At 43.5% G+C, this 19,462-nt stretch overlaps 1 protein-coding gene across 2 annotated transcripts in view; it reads left to right on the top strand.

The window, feature by feature from the left end:
- The window catches only part of DDX58 (DExD/H-box helicase 58), a 47,425-nt gene that overhangs the window by 8,370 nt on the left and 19,593 nt on the right, over positions 1-19,462 (top strand). Inside the window, exons 4-9 of one of the 2 annotated variants that reach the window (XM_029054874.2) lie at positions 1,947-2,097; positions 9,720-9,851; positions 13,173-13,277; positions 14,660-14,813; positions 16,527-16,785; positions 18,590-18,752. In XM_029054874.2, the coding sequence (XP_028910707.1) occupies positions 1,947-2,097; positions 9,720-9,851; positions 13,173-13,277; positions 14,660-14,813; positions 16,527-16,785; positions 18,590-18,752 (964 nt within the window). The remainder of the gene's footprint in view (positions 1-1,946; positions 2,098-9,719; positions 9,852-13,172; positions 13,278-14,659; positions 14,814-16,526; positions 16,786-18,589; positions 18,753-19,462) is intronic. The other variant, XM_029054875.2, reaches the window with a different exon arrangement.

Raw genomic sequence — 19,462 nt, 5'->3', positions numbered from 1 at the left:
CAGGATAGGACAAATACTTAGATAAGTCGTTGGAGGAGGAGAAATAAACACCACAGCAGCTGATAGCAGAAGTATGGAAGGATAAAATAAGTATAACTTATTGAACTCCTTTAGCCCCTCTTGCTCTTTGGTAATTTTTTAGACATCCCTATCACTTAGGTTCAACCTTCCTCCCCTACGGAACAGGAAAACTGTCCAGGTCCTGTCATCTTAAATTTCAATATTTTTTAAGGGTGCTTGTTAAGTGCTTACTATGTGCCAAGTACTGTTCTAAGCACTGGGGTAAGTACACGATAATCAGGTTGGATATAGTCCCTGTCCCACATGGGCCTCACATCCCTTCAAGGTCTGGTGAGCCTGATTAGGAATGAGTCTCCATTTTACGAATGAGGTAACAGAGGCACAGAGTAGTTAAGTGACTTGACCAAGGATACACAGCAGGCAAGTGGCAGAGCCAGGATTAGAACCCAGGTCCTCTGACACCTCAAATTTAACAAGTTCCAAACAAACGTCATCTTCCTCATCTTCCCACCCAAACCCTGTCCTCTCTGTGTCTTTCCCATCACTGTAGACAACACCTCTATCTTCCCTGTCTCACAAGCCCATAGCCTTCTCATTATCCTCCACTCATCTTTCTCATTCAGCCCACATAATAATAATAATAATAATGCTGGTATTTGTTAAGCGCTTACTATGTGCAAAGCACTGTTCTAAGCGCTGGGGGATTCAGGGTGATCAGGTTGTCCCGAGTGGGGCTCACAGTCTTCATCCCCATTTTACAGATGAGGGAACTGAGACACAGAGAAGTTAAGTGACTTGCCCAAAGTCACCCAGCTGACAAGTGGCAGAGCCGGGATTAAAACCCATGACCTCTGACCCTCAAGCCCGGGCTCTTTCCATTGAGTCACGCTGCTCAGTCTGTCACCAAATCTGTCGATTCTATCTTCTTAATGTTACTAAAATCTGCCCTTTCCTCTCCAAACAATTACTACACTGATCCAAGCACTTATCCTATCCTGTCTTGACTACTGATTAGCCTCCTCACTGACCTCCCTGCCCCTGTCTTTCCCCACTCCAATCCTTACTTCACTCTGTTGCCCAGATTATTTTTCTAGAAGAATGTTCAGCTCATGTCTCCCCACTCCTCGGAAACCTCCAATGGTTGTCCATCCACCTCCACGCCAAACAGACTCCTTACCACTGGTTCAGTCAACTCACCCCTTCCTCTCTTGTTGATTTCCTACTACAGCCCAGCTCTCACGCTTCACTCCTCCAACCCCAACCTACTCACTGTACCTTGAGTTTGTCGATCTCCACCCCTCGCCCACATCCTCTCTCTGACCTGGAAATACCTCCCCCACCACATATGACAGACCACCACTCTCCCCACCTTCAAAACCTTATTAAAATAACATCTCCTCTAAGAAGCCTTCTAAGCCTTCACTTTCCCTACTCCCTCTCCCGTTCCAGAAATGACATTAGTTGTAAGGAGTGTGGCAATGTAGTTTCTTGCAAATTACAACAGAGTTTTGATCGGTTAAAGAAATGCACATGTATTTTTGTCAGTGTGCCTGTGAATGCAGGGAAAGCATTTAGGAGCAGGGGAGGACAGTAGACCTGAAGCCCTTCTCTGGATCTGTCTCAGTCACGTAAGATGGAAAGAAGGATAAGCAGCGAAAGGCATTGCAATTCTAGGAAGGGGCTTGGAACTTCAGCGTAGGGAGGATTGGGGGTCGCACACCATGGGATAAAGGAAAGCTGATGTGAGGTGAAGGTTACACTTTGCTGACTTCGCTGGTGGTAGGGCAGTTCATAATTGGACCCCAAATATTTTTCATTACTTTTATCTACCAGGAATTGCACTGTGCTTTGATTCTCCATCAGTGGAAACCCATAAAGAAATGCTTTCTAATGGCCACCTAATAGTTTACTTTTGTCTCATGTAGGTTCAGCTTCACTACGGGCCAATGGTTTCTGTAGAGAAAATAACCGAATGCCTTCTCAGGTCAGATAAGGAAAATTGGCCCAAAATCTTGAAAACTGCTTTGGATATGGGAGATTGTGATGTAGTCAGTAAATTGTGGACCCTCGACCAAGGTAACTCTTTTTGCCAATTGTAATTGCTTTAACTCTTCCCCCGTGCTGCTTAAGCACAAGTGGATGAGCTGCCGTGGAATTGAATCCAGCGAGGTGGCTGTCTGGTCCTCTATCCCTGGTTTGGAGCAGGGTTGGCCTTGGGAATCTGCCCAGTCTGGGACGTTCCTGGGAGATTCAGCTTGCATTATGTCATCCCTTGTCCAAAAAACCCTAGGAAGGATGGTTCCATTTCACATCTTGTCCTGGATCAAACCAAACCTCTAGGGCTACCGAAAGTCTCATTCCTCTTCCTAGCTTTGCCATCTCTGTCAACGATCCCATCATCCTTCCTGTCCCAGAAGCAGTAGTAATAGTATTTATTCAGCACCTGCTGTGTGCAGAGCACTGTATTAAGTGCCAGGTGAGATTTAGACATGGCCCCTGGCCCTCAAGGGGGTTAGAGTTGAAGAATAAGGGGAGGAGGGTTAGTGGTGGACATGGAAGAAAAGGTGTAGCAGTCAAAACAATATTTAAAGACAGAGACAAAAATAAGTCCAACAACAGCTCCTGCCACAGTCATCAGGATGGGCTTGATGCAGTGGGATGCCTTGCCGGGCTTGCAGCCTGGAATATGGGGAGCAGACAGATCTCATGCTGCTGCTTCACCCTCATCGTGCCATGGTAGAGAAGGCAGACTGGGGCTTGTTGTTGTGGGTATCTTCTGGGTGCGGGTGTCTTGCCCACAACTTCACCAAAAAGCCCTCAATCTTGATGTCATTTCCAACTCCTGACCATTCAGCTATTAAACTCTGCTAAATTCTGCATTTCCCTGATCCACCCCCTTTCTTGCCACCCAAACGGCTACCAGCCTGGTCCAGAACTCTTGTGGTATCATGATTAGACTACCGTATGAACCTCTTCACTGATCTCCCTGCCTTCAGCCTCTCCCTCCTTCTGTCTCTATTCCATGCTGCTGCACAAATCAACTTCTTGAACCGTTGCTTGTCACCCATCTCTTCCCTCCTCAGAAACCGCGTGGGCTACCAGCTCCCTCCACATGGAGCAGAAACTCCATACCTTTGCCTTTAAGGCTCTCCACAGCTTCCTTCACCTTGCCCTTGGGCTGTCTTCACCCTCTATTCCTAGCTGTCACCCTTGACTCCTCCCAATCTCACTCTTAACAGTATCTCACTCTTGGCTCTTTTGCCACTGCTGTCTTGCTTCCTCTCTTCCCCAAGCCTTGAACCTTTCCTCCTCTTCCCTCCCAGCTCTCTCAACCCCCAGACCTCCAGATCAGTTTTCCCCATCTCCAGTGACCTTAAAATCCAACCTCCTCTGGCAAGGCTTCCTTGATTAATTCACAGCACCATGGTCACCCAGCTTGGCACTTACATATGGTGATGGTAATGGCATTTGTTAAGCCCTTACTGCATACGAAGTGCTGGGATAGATGCCAGATAATCAGGTTGGATAGTCCTTGTCCCATATGGGACTCACATTCTAAAGGAGAGGGAGAATAGGTATTGAATCCCCATTTTACAGATGAGGAAGCAGGAGCAGAGCAGTTAAATAACTTGACCTGGGATTAGAATCCAGGTTCTCTGACTTCCAGGCCTACACTCTTTCCTCATCCCTATCCTCAGTACTGTATATACCTTTGTATAATTCATTATTTATTCAACTGTTTCATCCCAACAGATTTGCATTACTTTAAGTTACATCCTTTTTCTTCCTCTTGATCCTACCATTGGTGAATAATTTTTGCCTAACAATCAGGGATATTTATTGAGCACTTACTTACTGTGGGCACTGTACTGTATTAAGTACTTCAGAGAGTACAGTAGAGTAACTAGCATTCCTGCTCTCAAGGAGCTGACAGTCTAGGTGGGGAGACAGATATGAAAATAAATGACCGGTCAAGGAGGCAATTGAGTAGAAGTGCTGGGGTAGGGGGAGTACCCAAGTTCTTAGAGGGTACAGACTTACCCCATTAAATTGTAGGTAGGGTCCCGATGGTGTGTCTTGCTTCCATTGTACTCTTGGCACTTAGTAGGTACTCAATAAATACCATCAGCGATGATACAAAAGAGTGTATCAACTCCCAAACCAGAAACAAATTGCCAACGGTTCTTCCGTTACTGTTGTTGTTTCTATCCATCCAGTTGCTGGTCTGCCTCTTCCACTTTTTCCCTGAAATTTTCCTACCACTAGTATCTTCTCCAGAGAATTAGTCCTCCTGATGATGTGTCCAGAATATGCTAATCTAAGTTGAATCATTTGGCCTTCCAAAAACTACACTGACTTAATTTGCTTCCAAACCCATTTGTTTTTCGGGCAGTTCATAGTATTCACAAAAATCTTCTCCAACACTACATTTCAAAAGAATCAATGCTCTTTCTATCCCGTTTTTTCACTGTCCAGCTTTTGGATCCATACATTGTCACTGGAAACACCAGAGAATTGACAATTTGTATTTTTGTGGCAATTATGTTGCCACATTTTGTGATTTTTTTTTCCAGGCTCGTCATAGCAATTCTTCCTAACATTAATCTTCGGTATATGTCTTTACTACTTCCTTTATTATTGATAGTCAATCCCAGGAGAGAAAATTTCAGTCTTCTCTCCATTCGCTATAAATATGTTAAAACTTCCAGTTGTCATGATCTTTGTTTTCTTGACATTCAAATGCAGACCCATCTTTTTGCTCTGCTCCTTAACTTTCAATAATAAGCCCTTCAAATCTTCTTCATTTTCTGCCAGTAGTTTAGTTATCAGCATAATGAAAGTTGTTTATATTGCTTCATCCAGTCTTTACTTCCCGTTCGTCTTCATCCAGTCTGGCTTGTCTCATTCTGTATTCAGCATAAAGGACAAACTCCTAAGGCGACAAGATACATCCTTGCCTTACACCCTTACTAATGGGAAACCAATCAATTTCCTCACATGCTGTTCTTATTGTAGCCTCCTGTCGGGCATACAGGTTCAGTATTAATGCAATTAAATGGTCTGGTATGCCCCTTTGCCTTAATATGCTCCAGAGCTTCTCATGATCCACGCAAAGGCCTTACTGTAATCAATAAAGTACTTGCTGACTTCTTTTTGATGTTCTCTTGTCCTTTCAATTATCCAGTGGACATCAGCAATAAGATCTCACGGCCCTCATCCTTTCCAGAATCCTGCTTGAACATCGGGCAATTTGTGTTCCATGTAGGCTTCCATTCGACGCTGTATAACTTTTAGCAGTACTTGCTGGCATGCGAGATCAAGGAAATTCAATACATTTAGTTGTATTTCCTTTCTTCAGTATTGGAACGTAAACTGATCTCCCAATCAGATGGCCATTGAGTAGTTAGCCATATCTGTTGACATAATTTGGTAAGGACTTTAACTGATTTCTCTCCACCTGAATGAAACACCTCAACAGGAAGCCTAACAGAACCAGGTGCCTTATTTTTGGCAAGACAGTGCAATGCTAATCTAACATTGCTTTCCATGATGAGTGGCTCTAATTTATAATTCATACTTCTTGTATATTGCTATCTTTCTGGTATAGTTCCTGTGTGTAATATTCTTATTTCTAATAAGTTATTCAGGGCTGGCAAGTGTGCAAATACTAATAGCAAGCCCTTGTGTGATTTATATGAAAATCAATTCAGGCACAGTCCTTGTCCCACAATGGGCTCACAGTCTAGGTTGGGGAGGGCAGACACCTAAAACAAAAAGAATATAGTACAAACAACAATGAAAACGAGTGTAATTTCAACAGTAGGAAATAAAAAGCACGGTGGCCAGTTAAACACTACTTTAGAGGGTTCCATGTTTAGGAACCTGACTGCCCCAGCCACACAGGTTGGTGATGCTATTGATGCCTGTCTACTTGTTTTGTTTTGTTGTCTGTCTCCCCCCTTCTAGACTGTGAGCCCATTATTTGGTAGGAATTGTCGCTCTTTGTTACCGAATTGTACTTTCCAAGCGCTTAGTACAGTGCTTTGCATACAGTAAGTGCTCAATAAATATGAATGAATGAAATTTTAGTGAAAAAATGCTACAGCCTCCTAACATGGTGGCTGGAAGGAGGGAGACCATACGAGCAACAGGTCCCTCCTTCCTATCACAGAATTCCATACCCGGAAAAATCACATTTTTTCAGCACTCTAGTTTATGGCCCACCTCCATAAGAATATGTGGTATGGAGGACTGAATTATTTTTCATGTTTTAAAACCTCCCCCATGTGTTGAAGTGAGAGAACTGCTTAAATGATCCATTTACTTATTATTCCCTTCTTCCCTGTGTTTTGAAGTAGCAGCTGACTACTACTTTTCCCCCCGTGGGCTCTTCTTATCCGTCTGTCTCCTCCACTTTCACCCCTTCCCCTCCCTCCCGTCTTCCCTATCCTTATTATCAAATCAAACAGAGTGGCTTAGTGGAAAGAGCATGTGTCTGGGAATCTGAAGACCTGGGTTCTAGTCCCAGCTCTGTCACTTGCCTGCTGTGCGACTTTGGGCAAGTCACTTAACTTTCCTATGCCTCAGTTTCCTTATTTATGAAATGCCCATTAATTACCTGTTCTCCATCCTACTTAGATTGTGAGCTCCATGTGGGGCAGGGACTTTGTCAAATCCGCTCATGTTGTATCTACTCTAGCATGCAGTGCATTAATTAATTCAGTAATATTTATTGAGTACTTATTGTGTGCAGAGCACTGTGTTAAGCACTTGGGAGAGTACAGTATAACAATAAAAAGTCACAATACCTGCCCACAATGAGCTTACAGTCTACAGGGGGAGACAGACATTAATGAGAAGCAGTGTGGCTCAGTGGAAAGAGCCCAGGCTTGGGAGTCAGAGGTCATGGGTTCTAATCCAGATCCACCGCTTGTCAGCTGTGTCACTTTGGGCAAGTCACTTAACTTCTCTGGGCCTCAGTGACCTCATCTGTAAAATGGGGATGAAGACTGTGAGCCCCATGAGGGACAACCTGATCACCTTGTATCCCCCCATCGCTTAGAACAGTGCTTTGCACATAGAAAGCACTTAACAAATACTTGCTCTCAGAATTTTCTGGCTGGATTATTGTGCCAGCCTTCTCTCTGATCTCCTTTCCTCCCGTCTCTCCCCGTTCCAGTCTATTCTTCATTCCACTGCCTGGCTCATCTTCCTGCAGAAACGCTCTGGGCATGTCACTCCCCTTCTTGAGAAGCAGCGTGGCTCAGTGGAAAGAGCATGGGCTTTGGAGTCAGAGGTCATGAGTTCGAATCCCAGCTCTGCCACTTGTCAGCTGTGTGACTGTGGGCAAGTCACTTCACTTCTCTGTGCCTCAGTTCCCTCATCTGTAAAATGGGGATTAAGACTGTGAGCCCCACGTGGGACAACCTGATTCCCCTGTGTCTACCCCAGTGCTTAGAACAGTGCTCGGCACATAGTAAGCGCTTAACAAATACCAACATTATTATTATTATTAAAAACCTCCAGTGGTTGCCTATCAAACTCCACATGAAACAAAAACTTCTCACTGTAGGCTTCAAGGCTCTCCATCACCTTGCCCCCTCCTACCTCTCCTCCCTTCTCTCTTTCTACTGCCCACCCCCCACGCTCCGCTCCTCTACTGCCCACCTCCTCACCGTCCCCCATTCTCGCCTATCCCACCGTCGACCCCTGGCCCACATCCTCCTGCTGTCCCCCCTTCACCTCTCCGCAGCTAAACCCTCTTTTCCTCCCATTTCCCTCTGCTCCTCCCCGTCTCCCTTCCCATCCCCTCAGCACTGTACTCGTCTGCTCAACTGTATATATTTACATTACCCTATTTATTTTGTTAATGAAATGTACATCGCCTTGATTCTATTTAGTTGCCATTGTTTTTATGAGATGTTCTTCCCCTTGACTCTATTTATTGCCATTGTTCTTGTCTGTCCATCTCCCCCGATTAGACTGTAAGCCCGTCAAACGGCAGGGACTGTCTCTATCTGTTGCCGACTTGTTCATCCCAAGCGCTTAGTACAGTGCTCTGCACATAGTAAGCGCTCAATAAATACTATTGAATGAATTGAATGAAAGCACACAAGGATACACTTGAAGTGGACGAAGTCGGCCTGATACCTAGATTTCTGCCAGCAGCACTCCACGAGGCTCTTGCACAAGTGTGAAGGAGGTGGACCATGGCGGTGATGCAGGGCTATGGGTTAGAGGTACGAGATCGAAAAAGGGAAGGGAAGCAAATGAATTCAGTAGAGGGGGTGGTGTTGAGAGTGTCAATTTGATCATCAAGGGAAGGAAGTTTGGGTATGGAGGCTAAATGGGTCATGAGGAGTTGAGAAAATTGAATGGAATCAAAAGGTCTCTGTGGGGGACCAGCACACATTTGCGGGGAGGAAGTGTGGGGGAGAGAAGGCAGGTGAGGAGGTTAAGGTCAGAGAGAGGGATTTCGGAGTGGGTGAGGGTAGCGATTGTGCAGTGACTAGAGATGATGAGATCAAGTGTCCGAGTTGGTGAGGTGGGGTGGAGCAGCAGGTCATGGAGTTGAGTGACAGAAGGTGGACAGTGGAAGGGTCATCAGGAACATCTATGTGGATATTGCTATCCCCAAGGATCAGTGTCGGCATGGAGAAAGAAGGAATGTGAGCAGGGGATCAAAATCTTTTAAAAAAAACTTGGAGGTGGGACCTGGCGGGCATTAGATAACCGGTACTAGAATCTGGAATGGGTGGTAGAGGCGGATGATATGGGCTGTGAAGGAAGGGAAAGAAATGGATGAGGGAGGTGGAATGATGTGTAAGCATCACAGGGACACAAAAAGGAAGCCAACACCTACTTTCCCAGGGAGTCTGAGGGAGTGGGATAACGTGAGGCCCCCTCTGGAGAGAGCATCTTGTGATATAGTAAGTGCTTAGCAAATATTAATAATAATGTTGGTATTTGTTAAGCGCTTACTATGTGCAGAACACTGTTCTGAGCGCTGGGGTAGACACAGGGGAATCAGGTTGTCCCACGTGGGGCTCACATTCTTAATCCCCATTTTACAGATGAGGTAACTGAGGCACAGAGAAGTTAAGTGACTTGCCCACAGTCACACAGCTGACTCCTGGCAGATCTGGGATTCGAACTCATGACCTCTGACTCCAAAGCCCGTGCTCTTTCCAATGAGCCGTGCTGCTTCTCTATATTATTATTATTACTGATAAATAACATATATTGGAAAAGACTGAGGCTTGAAAGCCAGTACCCCACCCTCTCATCCCCAACCCAGAGAAGAGACTGTGTTCCTAGAGCTGCTTCAGGGGTCGCTGACAGCCCTCAAGTATACCAGCCACCCATTTCTGTCTCCCCTCACTCTCCCACATAGAATTGGACAGGTGATGGACTAGATAAAACCACTCTAAAAGCCACGGGGGCAGTGGTGAGGAGCCAGGGTTTATGGCAGTTGAGAATCCTGGCATAAAGCGAGGAAAGTGGCTAACAGTTTTACCTGCTTTTGAAATGCCTTAGTAGTTACTCTGGTCATTATCTACTTATTTTGAGGAGTGTATTTTTTTTTTTAACAAGGGCAAGAACTGCAATCTTCCATGTGCTTTCTCCAGGGCTTGCACATTAGAATGTACTTAAATAATTGTGATGGTGATGAAAATGATTTTGTTGGTTTGCTTTAGATGCCAGTGGGAAACAAGATATTGAGGTGGAAGGTGAACAGGATGAGGAAAGTGGAACCTTCTACGTGAGTGGATCTTATGAGGAAGAACCTGAAAAACAGAATTTTAGTGAGACTCTGTTTTCATCGGCAGGTAATCAGGCTAATCTGAAAGCTCTTTATCCTTGTAAATACAATTTAAAAATGCAAGTTAGCTTTGTTTGCCCAATATTTATTCAGTATCTAACATCCTAATTCATCTATAATTTAAAATTCCTAAAAGCGAGGGCAGTTAGGGAAATGGTTTTCAAAAATCTCTAAACTTGCAAATATACTGAAGCTACCCCATTCCCCTTACCTATTCTTAGATCCTCCTATTGGAAAGCAGTTTAATGGAATGCAATGCAAGGTCCATTTTGGAGCCCATGAGTTTATTTGTTTGTCTTTTTAAAAATAATAATAATAATTATGGTATTTGTTAAGCGCTTCCTATGTGCCAAGCACTGTTCTAAGCACTACGTAGCTACAAGGTAATCAGGTTGTCCCACGTGGACTTCACAGTCTTAGTCCCCATTTTACAGATGAAGTAACTGAGGCACAGAGTAGCAAAGTGGCTTGCCCAAGGTCACACAGCAGACAAGTGGTGGAGCTGGGATTAGAACCCACATCCTCTGATTCCCAAGCCCATGCTCTTTTCATGAAGCCACGCTGCTGCTTTTATCTCCCACAAGCCTTGTGACTGACTTTTTAAGCTTTGATTTTAAAGATAACTGTGTTCGGTGGACAAGTTCGTACCTACCATAAATACTCAAAGTTTCTTAGACCCGCTTCAACTTTCTTCAGTCCTAGGCTCATGTATCAGTTTTCCTTCAACTGTCTGTTCTCTGGAAAATGTTTTCTGATGGGGCAGTTATGAGATATTACTTTTTAAAGGGATGCAAGGAGGGAAATGAACAAGCAAGTGATAGTTGGAAGGAAAAAAGTAAATCAAAATTTCATTACAAACAGGAAAGTTTAGGTCTTTATCATATGATTATGTTATATTGAATGAAATGGTTAATTTTCTTTCTGTTAAAAATCCTTCATTCAGTTTTATTGTGTTCGCAAAAAAAGAAATCAAGTCACAGCACAAAGGGTTTATTATTGCAATACTAATACAGATCTTTGTGGGTGAGGACAGACAGAGTCTGTTGCCCTAAAACCAAACAACTTCATCACCAAAGAGTGGGAGAGATATTTAATTATAGTGTGTGATTTTTCCCTCACACCATCAACAAGATCTAGTCAAATGTTGGTGCTCTTGATTGGATGAACCAATGGATCCAATCAAGTGTGGCTGCAGGTTTCTTAACTGAGGACAGGAGAGGGTGTGGCTGAAGCATTACTAAAGAAAACAAACTAGATTAAACACAAAGCGCTCAAATAAAAATACTATTGAATGAACAAAATGGAGTCTGAAAACAAAATGGAGCAAGGCTGCTTAAGAGTTGGTTTCCACAGTGTATGTTTCCTGCTCTTGTGATATTGGTATTCCTGGTGGTTTCATTCTTCTTTTTCTTCCTTCTGTTCTTGCTTTTTACACATTTACAATACTATGACGAATCGTGAAACACTCCAGCTCCTTATTAATTTTCAAAACCTGTTTTATAACTTGCCCTTCCCTGAAGGGTTTTGACATACATTAGATATGTCATCAATTCTTAAATAAAAAAAGAAAGTGAGGAATAAAGATTTGCCCCTAGGTGGCAGCAGACGCCAGGTAGTAGAGGATCAACTTTGTGGTTGACACAGTGTCCTTTATTAGTTTTTTTAATGGCATTTGTTAAGCACTTACTATGTGCTGGTATCATCCTGAGTGTTGGGGTAGATAAAGGTAATTGGGTTGGACACAGTCAGTGTCCCACATGTCTTAAATGTCTTAATCCACATTTTACAGATGAGGTACCTGAGACATTCCAAGTGCTTAGTACAGTGCTCTGCACATAGTATGCGCTCAATAAATACTATTGAATGAATGAATGAGAGCACAGAGAAGTTTATCAATAATAATAATAATGTTGGTATTTGTTAAGCGCTTACTATGTGCAGAGCACTGTTCTAAGTGCTGGGGTAGATACAGGGGAATCAGGTTGTCCCACGTGAGGCTCACAGTCTTCATCCCCATTTTGCAGATGAGGTAACTGAGGCACAGAGAAGTTAAGTGACTTGCCCACCGTCACACAGCTGACAAGTGGCAGAGGGGGGATTCGAACCCATGACCTCTGACTCCCAAGCCCGGGCTCTTTCCACTGAGCCACTCTGCTTCCCGTTTAGTGATTTGCCCAAGGTCACAGAGCAGACAAGTGGCAGAGCCTGGATTAGAGCCCCGGTCCTCTGACTCCCAGGCCTGTAGCCTATTCCACTAGGTTGTGCTGCTTCTCTTTAATAATAGTAATAACAATAGTCTTTTTTAAGCTCTTACTTTGTGCCAACGACTAAAGTGTAGAGAAAAATTACAGTCATATTATCAGATGCAGTCCGGTCTCAGCGGTGCTCGGAAAAGAGGAGGAAGAGCAGGTACTTAATCTTGCAGATGAGAAAAATGAAGTACAAAGTAGTTAAATGGCCTGCCCAAAGACACACAGCAGGCCAGTGGTAGAGCTGAGATTTGAGCTTAAGCCTCTTTACTCTCAGTGCTTTGCTCTTTCCACTAGGCCATGCTGCTTCTCCTCTCTGGTCTCGCCCCTTTGCCGCTTATCTTCTGTCTTTAGTAGTCAACTTGAGGCTCATCTTGAAAGAAGCCTTGCCAGTCTGTGACTGTTATCCCTGGGCCTTTACAAGTTGTTCCTTAGTGTAACTAGGGGGAAGGAGAGGATACGAAGGAGGGAGCTATCCTGGGTACAGCAGAGAAAGTGGGGGGTAGAGGGAGCCCAAAGTGATCCTTCTTTGTCCTAGCTCCTTCCCTAGAACCCCTTAGAAGTAGAAAGGAGTAAGGGGATAGCTGGGCAGCCAGAGGCTCAACATGAGGCTGTCCCCAGAACTAGAGCAGGGGATGAGACCTGGGATTGGAGTTTGGTCCCTCCTTCAATTCCTTCCCTCATCTCTAGCTACCTCTGGTGATAAGGAAGGACTGTGATGACAACTGCATCAAGCCATTGGGTGGAGCTAGCAGAGAAGAGAGTGTGCAAAACTGGCACCCTCACCCCATGCGTGAAATCTGTGATCCTCAAGGGCAGGGATTGTGTCTGGTGACTCTATCGTACTCTACTAAGGGCTTAGTATAGTACCCTGCACACAGTAAGACTCCATAGATACCATTGATTGATAAAGGTGTCGACCCCTGCTGAGGTATATAGCGGTGCTTCAAAATCAGTGGACTGGTTGGATGACAAGAATTATAAGATGTATAATGAAGACCAGAATTCAGTTCACTGCCATGTAATGAAAGCTGCCTCTCAGACCAAGCAATATTGAATTCTGCTTCATTTTATTACAGGAGTGATGAAGACAACTTACAGCCCCCAAAATGCAAGGAGTTATCAGATGGAGCTTGCCAAGCCTGCTTTGGTTGGAAAAAATACAATAATATGTGCTCCTACTGGTAAACCCATTGTTATTCCTAATGTAATTTTACTGTTTCTGCCTTTGCCATCTTTTCACATCAAAGAAGTGAAGATCTGACCACTTCTCTCAAGAACATTTGCTTGTCAATTCTATTATCCCAAAGAAGCATTGAGACTCTAATGTGCAGCAATATATCTAGAAATGTAAGATAAGTAACACTAGATTATAGCATCAAAGTTGGGTGTCCGAGCACTCACGAGGACCAGTCATAGTATATAGTCTTAAATTTAGCAGCTTTAAATATCCAAAGTTATTGTTTGGATGATGGTGAATAACTAAGTGGGCAGTAGGGAATTGCCATAGGAGAGATTGGGTTTAAACCTAGAAAGAACTTTCTGACCTTGGAAAGCAAGGCTAGGGCAAATCCAGGAGTTTGATTAGTTGACCTCTGAAAGTTGCTTCCAGCATTATGGTTCCAATGTTCTAGCCCCATTTTTCATTATACCAGTGCATTTGTACTCTATTATGGTACAATTAAAGAATTGGCTATAACACATCCTTTTTCATTGCCAGCATTATGGTTCCAATGTTCTAGCCCCATATTTCATTATACCAGTGCATTTGTACTCTATTATGGTACAATTAAAGAATTGGCTATAACACATCCTTTTTCATTGCCACATCTCCTTTTTTGACTGCTGTCACATATGATCCCATTAAATCTCTCTTTTGGAAGGAGAAAAATCCAGCAAACAATTTCACTAACTCTTTCACTTCTGGGAAATTTGTGATGCTGTCAGCAACTGTTAACACTCTGCTTTTCTTCTCTGTAACAGGGAGGAGAGTAATACCAGCCTCAGTGCATTTTCATAGACTTCTAGAAATCCCAGAGATGAGAAGGGACCCCCGAGATCTTCTGGTCCATACATTTGTATTATGCCACTCTCTATATGTGTTTCGTTTTCAACATTTCATCACACATTTATTTTTCCACAATCTCGATTTGGGGTTCTCCTCTGTCACAGAACTACAGCTGAGTTTCATTTGTCAGGTCTCCTTTTATTTTGGCTTCCTGGAACATGTCACTGAGTTCTGAGTCTCTGGAAATGTAAACTTCATCCTACCTCTATTTGTGCCTGTCCTTGTAATATAAAGTGTGAAAGGGGGAACAAGCCTGTCCTCCTTGACTTCAATTTTCAAGGTCATTGAGGTCAAATCTATAAGGAGCTGGATGCTTTCCTCAGATCACTACCCAGAATGTAGCTCATAAGTTTTGACTCCCAGCCTGTTCAGCCTTGGAGTTTTAACACGTAGTGGAGTGTCATTTTCAACCCGATTTTTGTGGTGGAAAAGGGGATTTCTAAGGACTTTACTTTGGATTTAATGGATTGCCTATTATTTTCTTTCATTGTGTTTAAGGATGTGGAAAAACATTTGTGGCAATTATGATATGTAAAAATCATCTTCAAAATATGCCAAATGGACAGAGAGGAAAAGTTGTCTTCTTGGTTACTAAAGTTCCAGTGTATGAACAGCAGAAAGCGGTGTTCATAGAACAGTTTGAAAGGGAAAGGTAGGCTTACATGCACGTGTTCTTATTTAAGTCCTGTAGAGAGATACCCTGTCATACATAGCACTTCTAATACCCAATAGTAAATGACTCCCCAAATTAATCACCTACAATGAATGTCTTGCCATTAAAAAAAAAATGTTTATTCTTAGGTGAATTAGAAAGTCCAAATCTGATGGCCTAGGATACACCAGAAAGTCTAAATCTAATAGTAATAGTGATAAAAATAATTGTAGTATTTATTAAGCACTTACTATATGTTTTAAACATATTAAGTTTGAGATGCCTGCGAGACATCCAGGTGGAGATGTCCTAGATGCCTGAGGAGATGCTGGATTGCTGAGAGATCTGGCCAAGGGGGAGATAGATTGGGAGTCGTCGATAGAGAGAGAGTAGCTGAAGCCAGATGAGCTGATGAGTTCCCCTACAGAGTGAGTGTAAAATAAGATTTTGGTGCCCACAATAGAGCCCTGTGGGATATCCCCAGTAAGAGGATGAGAGGCAGAAGAGGAGCAGAGAAGGAGCAGGCAGAGTTATGGGGAGAACCAGGTTAATACTATGTCTACAAAACCAAGGCTTGATTGTAGGAGGGAGTGGCCCACTGTGTCAAAAGCAGCTGAAAAGTCAAGGAGGATATGACTGGGAAGAGATCTTTGGATTTGGCTATAAGGAGGTCATTGGTGACTTTACAGAGCACAGTCTTGGAGTGAAGCAGTCAGAATCAAGAGTGCCAAGGATCGAGAAGAGAGTTGGTGAAGAGGAAAGGAAGGCAGCAGGTGTATCCTACCTGTTCTAAGAGTTTGGATAGGAATGGGAGCAGGGAGATGGGGAAGGAGGGCGATAGCTGCAGGGGCCATGGGGTTGGGAAAGGACTTTTTTTAGATTGGGTCACACATGAGTGTGTTTGAAGGCAAAGGGAAAGGAGCAGTCGGCGAGTGAAAGGTGGAAAATAAAAGCGAAGCCAGGTAGGAGAATAGGAGCAAGTGATTTTAGCAGGTGAGAGGGGTGCAGGTAGAGGGGGAAAATTTAGAGGGTAGTCAAGAGACTTCTTGAAGAACAGCTGGAAGCAGGAGAAAGATAAATGGCAGTAAAGTGTGGAGGGGATGATGGGGAGACTTTGGGAAATTCTGACCTGATGACTTCAATTTTACCATCAAAGTAGTTGGTGAGGTCATGGGGGGAAGGGAGGTGATGAGAAGACTGGGGGCATCAGGAGGGAGTTGAAGGTTTGGAAAAGTCGCTAGGGTTTGTGAATGTGGGAGTCAGTGAAAGAGAAATAGTACTTGTCAAGCAGAAAGAAGCTGATTATAACATGATAGAGTGAATTCAGTCCAGAACTTGGATTTTCACCATCTGCATTCTGCCACAGGGTGAGAGCAAGGGGTCGAAGGTGGGAAAGAGAAGAACGTGGGACAGTGAGTAGGTTGGCTTGAGAGGAACAAAGGGAGCGAGCTGGGTGCAGTGGGAGAAAAGAGAGGATAACTAGCGGGGAGAGAGCTGTTGATAAAAGTCACCAGTCAGGCTCCTGCTTGATGAGAAGAGGAATGGGTAATTATTAAAGGTTTGTGAGCCAAGTTTGGATTTGAGGTTAAATAAAAAATGGCATTAAATGGAGTTCAGGGGGTGCCTATATAACACTTTTAACTTCAGAAAATGCAGCAGAGAACCTTTTACTGCATCTCTCTTCTTAATGGAAAAATCTCAATTTGCTCCCAGTTACACAGTTGCGGGTATTTCTGGAGAAACAGCCGGCAATACTCCTGTGGAACATGTCATTAAGAACAGTGACATCATTGTGCTGACTCCTCAAATCCTTGTGAACAGCTTGAAAAATGGAACAGTTCCATCCCTCTCTATGTTCACGTTGATGATATTTGACGAGTGTCACAACACAGATAAAAGCCATCCATACAATAAAATAATGATCAATTACTTGGATAACAAACTTGGAACTTCTGCCTGTCAACTGCCTCAGGTACTCTTCTTATGCAGTTATTGCAAATCTCATCTTTCCAATTATTAATTCCAGTACTAGACTTTGATGCAATACTCTGACTCAGGATCTCTCTTTCAGTCATATGGGTCCATAATTTCTTTCCTCTGGCCTGTTATTTCAGCTGTTGTACGTCTCTGAGATGACTCATCCTGTTGTTGGGATTATTATTAATATTGTTGCTAATAATAATCACGGTATATATTTAGCCATTTGACTTGAAAGTACTTTTGTATCTTAACTCTTTTTAGCCTCAATTAATCAATGGTAATTATTGAGCTCTTACTATGTGCAGAGTACTAAGCACTTGGGAGAGTACAGTCAATCAGTTGTATTTATTGAGCACTTCCCATTTGCCGAGCACTGTTCTAAGCCCTTGGGAGAGTATAGTATAACGGAGTAAGTTAGACACATTCCCTGCCTACAAAGAGCTTGCAGTCTAGAGGGGAAGGCAGACATTAATATAAATTAATTACAGATATGTATGTAAGTGCTGTTGGGGTGAGGTTAGAGTGACTATCAAGTTCATAGGTGACATAGAGGGAGTAGGGGAAATGAGAGCTTAGTCAGGGAAGGCCTCTTGAAGGAGATGTGATTTTAATAAGGCTTTGAATGTGGGGAGAATGGTGGTCTGTCATATATGAAGCAAGAGGGAGTGTCAGGTCAGAGGGAGGATGTGGGAAAGGGTTGATTGGTGAGATAGTTCTAGGCAAAGCGAATAAACTTGCACTGAAGGAAGGAAGTGAGCAGGCTGGGCTGTAGTAGATCAGTGAGGTAAGGCAGGAGGAGACAAGTTGAGTGCTTTTAAAGAGAGGACGTGGGCAAGGGCTTTACTGTGGGGGTGGTGAGGAAAGCCAAATACCAATTTAATATAAATGATTTATCCCACCATCCCTGAGGAAGAGGGGCAGAACTAACTAGTCCTACTTTACACATTGGAAAATTGAGGCCCCGAGATGGTAAGGTCACCTAAGTGAGGCAGGGTTTGTTTTGGCTCTAGAACCCAAGTCTCCTCAGTCAAAGTCCTCTTTCCATTAAAGTACTTTGCTGTTTTTATAGCAATGAAAGTAGGAGCTGAGCAAATGATATTTATATATAACTACTCATTGGGCAGGAAGGAAATTGAGAAATGAAAACAATCCTGGATTCTTAAAATAGATGTAAGTTAGGGCATCAACCACAGTCTATGGAAGCTCCAAACAGAGATTAATCACTGAACCTTATCTTACAAGTTACGGGGCGAAAGTCTATTTAGCAGGATCTCCCAGAATTCCCATCCACCCACTTCTTTCTGGGTTTTTAGTAATACTACTTCTTCAGAACAGGACAAGGAAACACATCCTTAGTCTGCAAGTTGGGGGGGAATGAATGAGAGATCTTCCTCTTTTTTCCTATTAGAATCTGAACATGTTCAGCATCCTATTTCTGCTTTTTTCCACTACTGTTTAGAAAGAGAATTCCTGTACCTCCCAAAAAGGTCGCCATGGTTAAGTCTGAGTGCCAGCTTGAAATCAGAGCTCACCTTAACGCATCGGCCACTAGCACTGGCCCTGGCCTCTGTCTTCCCTTCCTAGCTCGCTCCCGCTTTTTTGGCAGGCACACCACGTTTTGTTTGGAACCTTTGGACTAGATCGGCATCAGGGAAAGGAGACCCAGAGAAATGATTTCAGTGGCATCTTTTCACTTCCCCCCCCCCCCTTTAAAATGCAAGCCAGATAGGGGGAATGAGAGCAATGACTTCTACTGTCCAGAAGTGAAACAGTCCACGATGTGTTTGTGTTCACAGATTGTTGGATTGACGGCTTCAGTAGGAGTTGGTGATGCCAAAAACAAGAATGAGGCCATACAGCACATCTGCAAACTTTGTGCCTGCCTGGATGCACCCATCATATCGACAGTCAGAGAAAACCTAGATGATTTAGAGAAAATAGTTTTCAAACCACAGAAACGTAAATGTCTATTATTATTCTTTTAAGTGGGGTGCTGTAACGGATCCCAGGGACCTTTTCCCTTATACTGTGTAGTTCCCCCTCTTTCTGCCCTGACACTGGGGCTTTCCTTTGGTGAAAGAGCATTTGGGGATGTCATTTCCCCATTGAAGAGTAGCAAGGCTTTCTTACTCTCTCTGGGTCTCTGATCCTGTTCCCTGGTATGATTTGGTGCAACCGAAGGATGTGATCTGTTAAAAAAAAATCAGAAGTCAGTATTTTCAGCTAATAGCCTGGGCTGGTTTCTCTAAATTGTGACCTGAAGAGAAATGACATTTTTGCTCTGGCTATAAAAGTTGCCACATTTACTTTGTAAAATCGGCCTGAATTTCTTACTCCTTTACACTGGAAAAAGACCCATCAGTTAAAAGGCCCTCCCATGCTCTTTCTCAGCAAATGTGCAGAGAGCCCCTAGTAATGCTAAGTCATGCTCTCTGCTTTCAGTCCCTGTTGGGGTAGGTGACTGGGGGACATGGGTGAGTTTTAGGCATGTAACTGTATCGGAAAGAGGCGCAGTAGTTCTGCTTCTCAAAAAAACACTCCCCTCAGACTAAACCTATGAAACAGTAGTTCAGCTCAATGAATACAATTGATTGATTGATTGATTGATTGATTGATAAAGGATCTTGCATTGGTCAGTTTGTCTGGGATCAAGTGACTCTATTACTCTC

This window comes from Ornithorhynchus anatinus, chromosome X5, assembly GCF_004115215.2.
Source record: "Ornithorhynchus anatinus isolate Pmale09 chromosome X5, mOrnAna1.pri.v4, whole genome shotgun sequence".
NCBI classification, from domain to species: Eukaryota; Metazoa; Chordata; class Mammalia; order Monotremata; family Ornithorhynchidae; genus Ornithorhynchus; species Ornithorhynchus anatinus.
The sequence above is the reverse complement of the archived record's forward strand: the minus strand, read 5'-3'. Positions and strand labels throughout refer to the sequence as shown.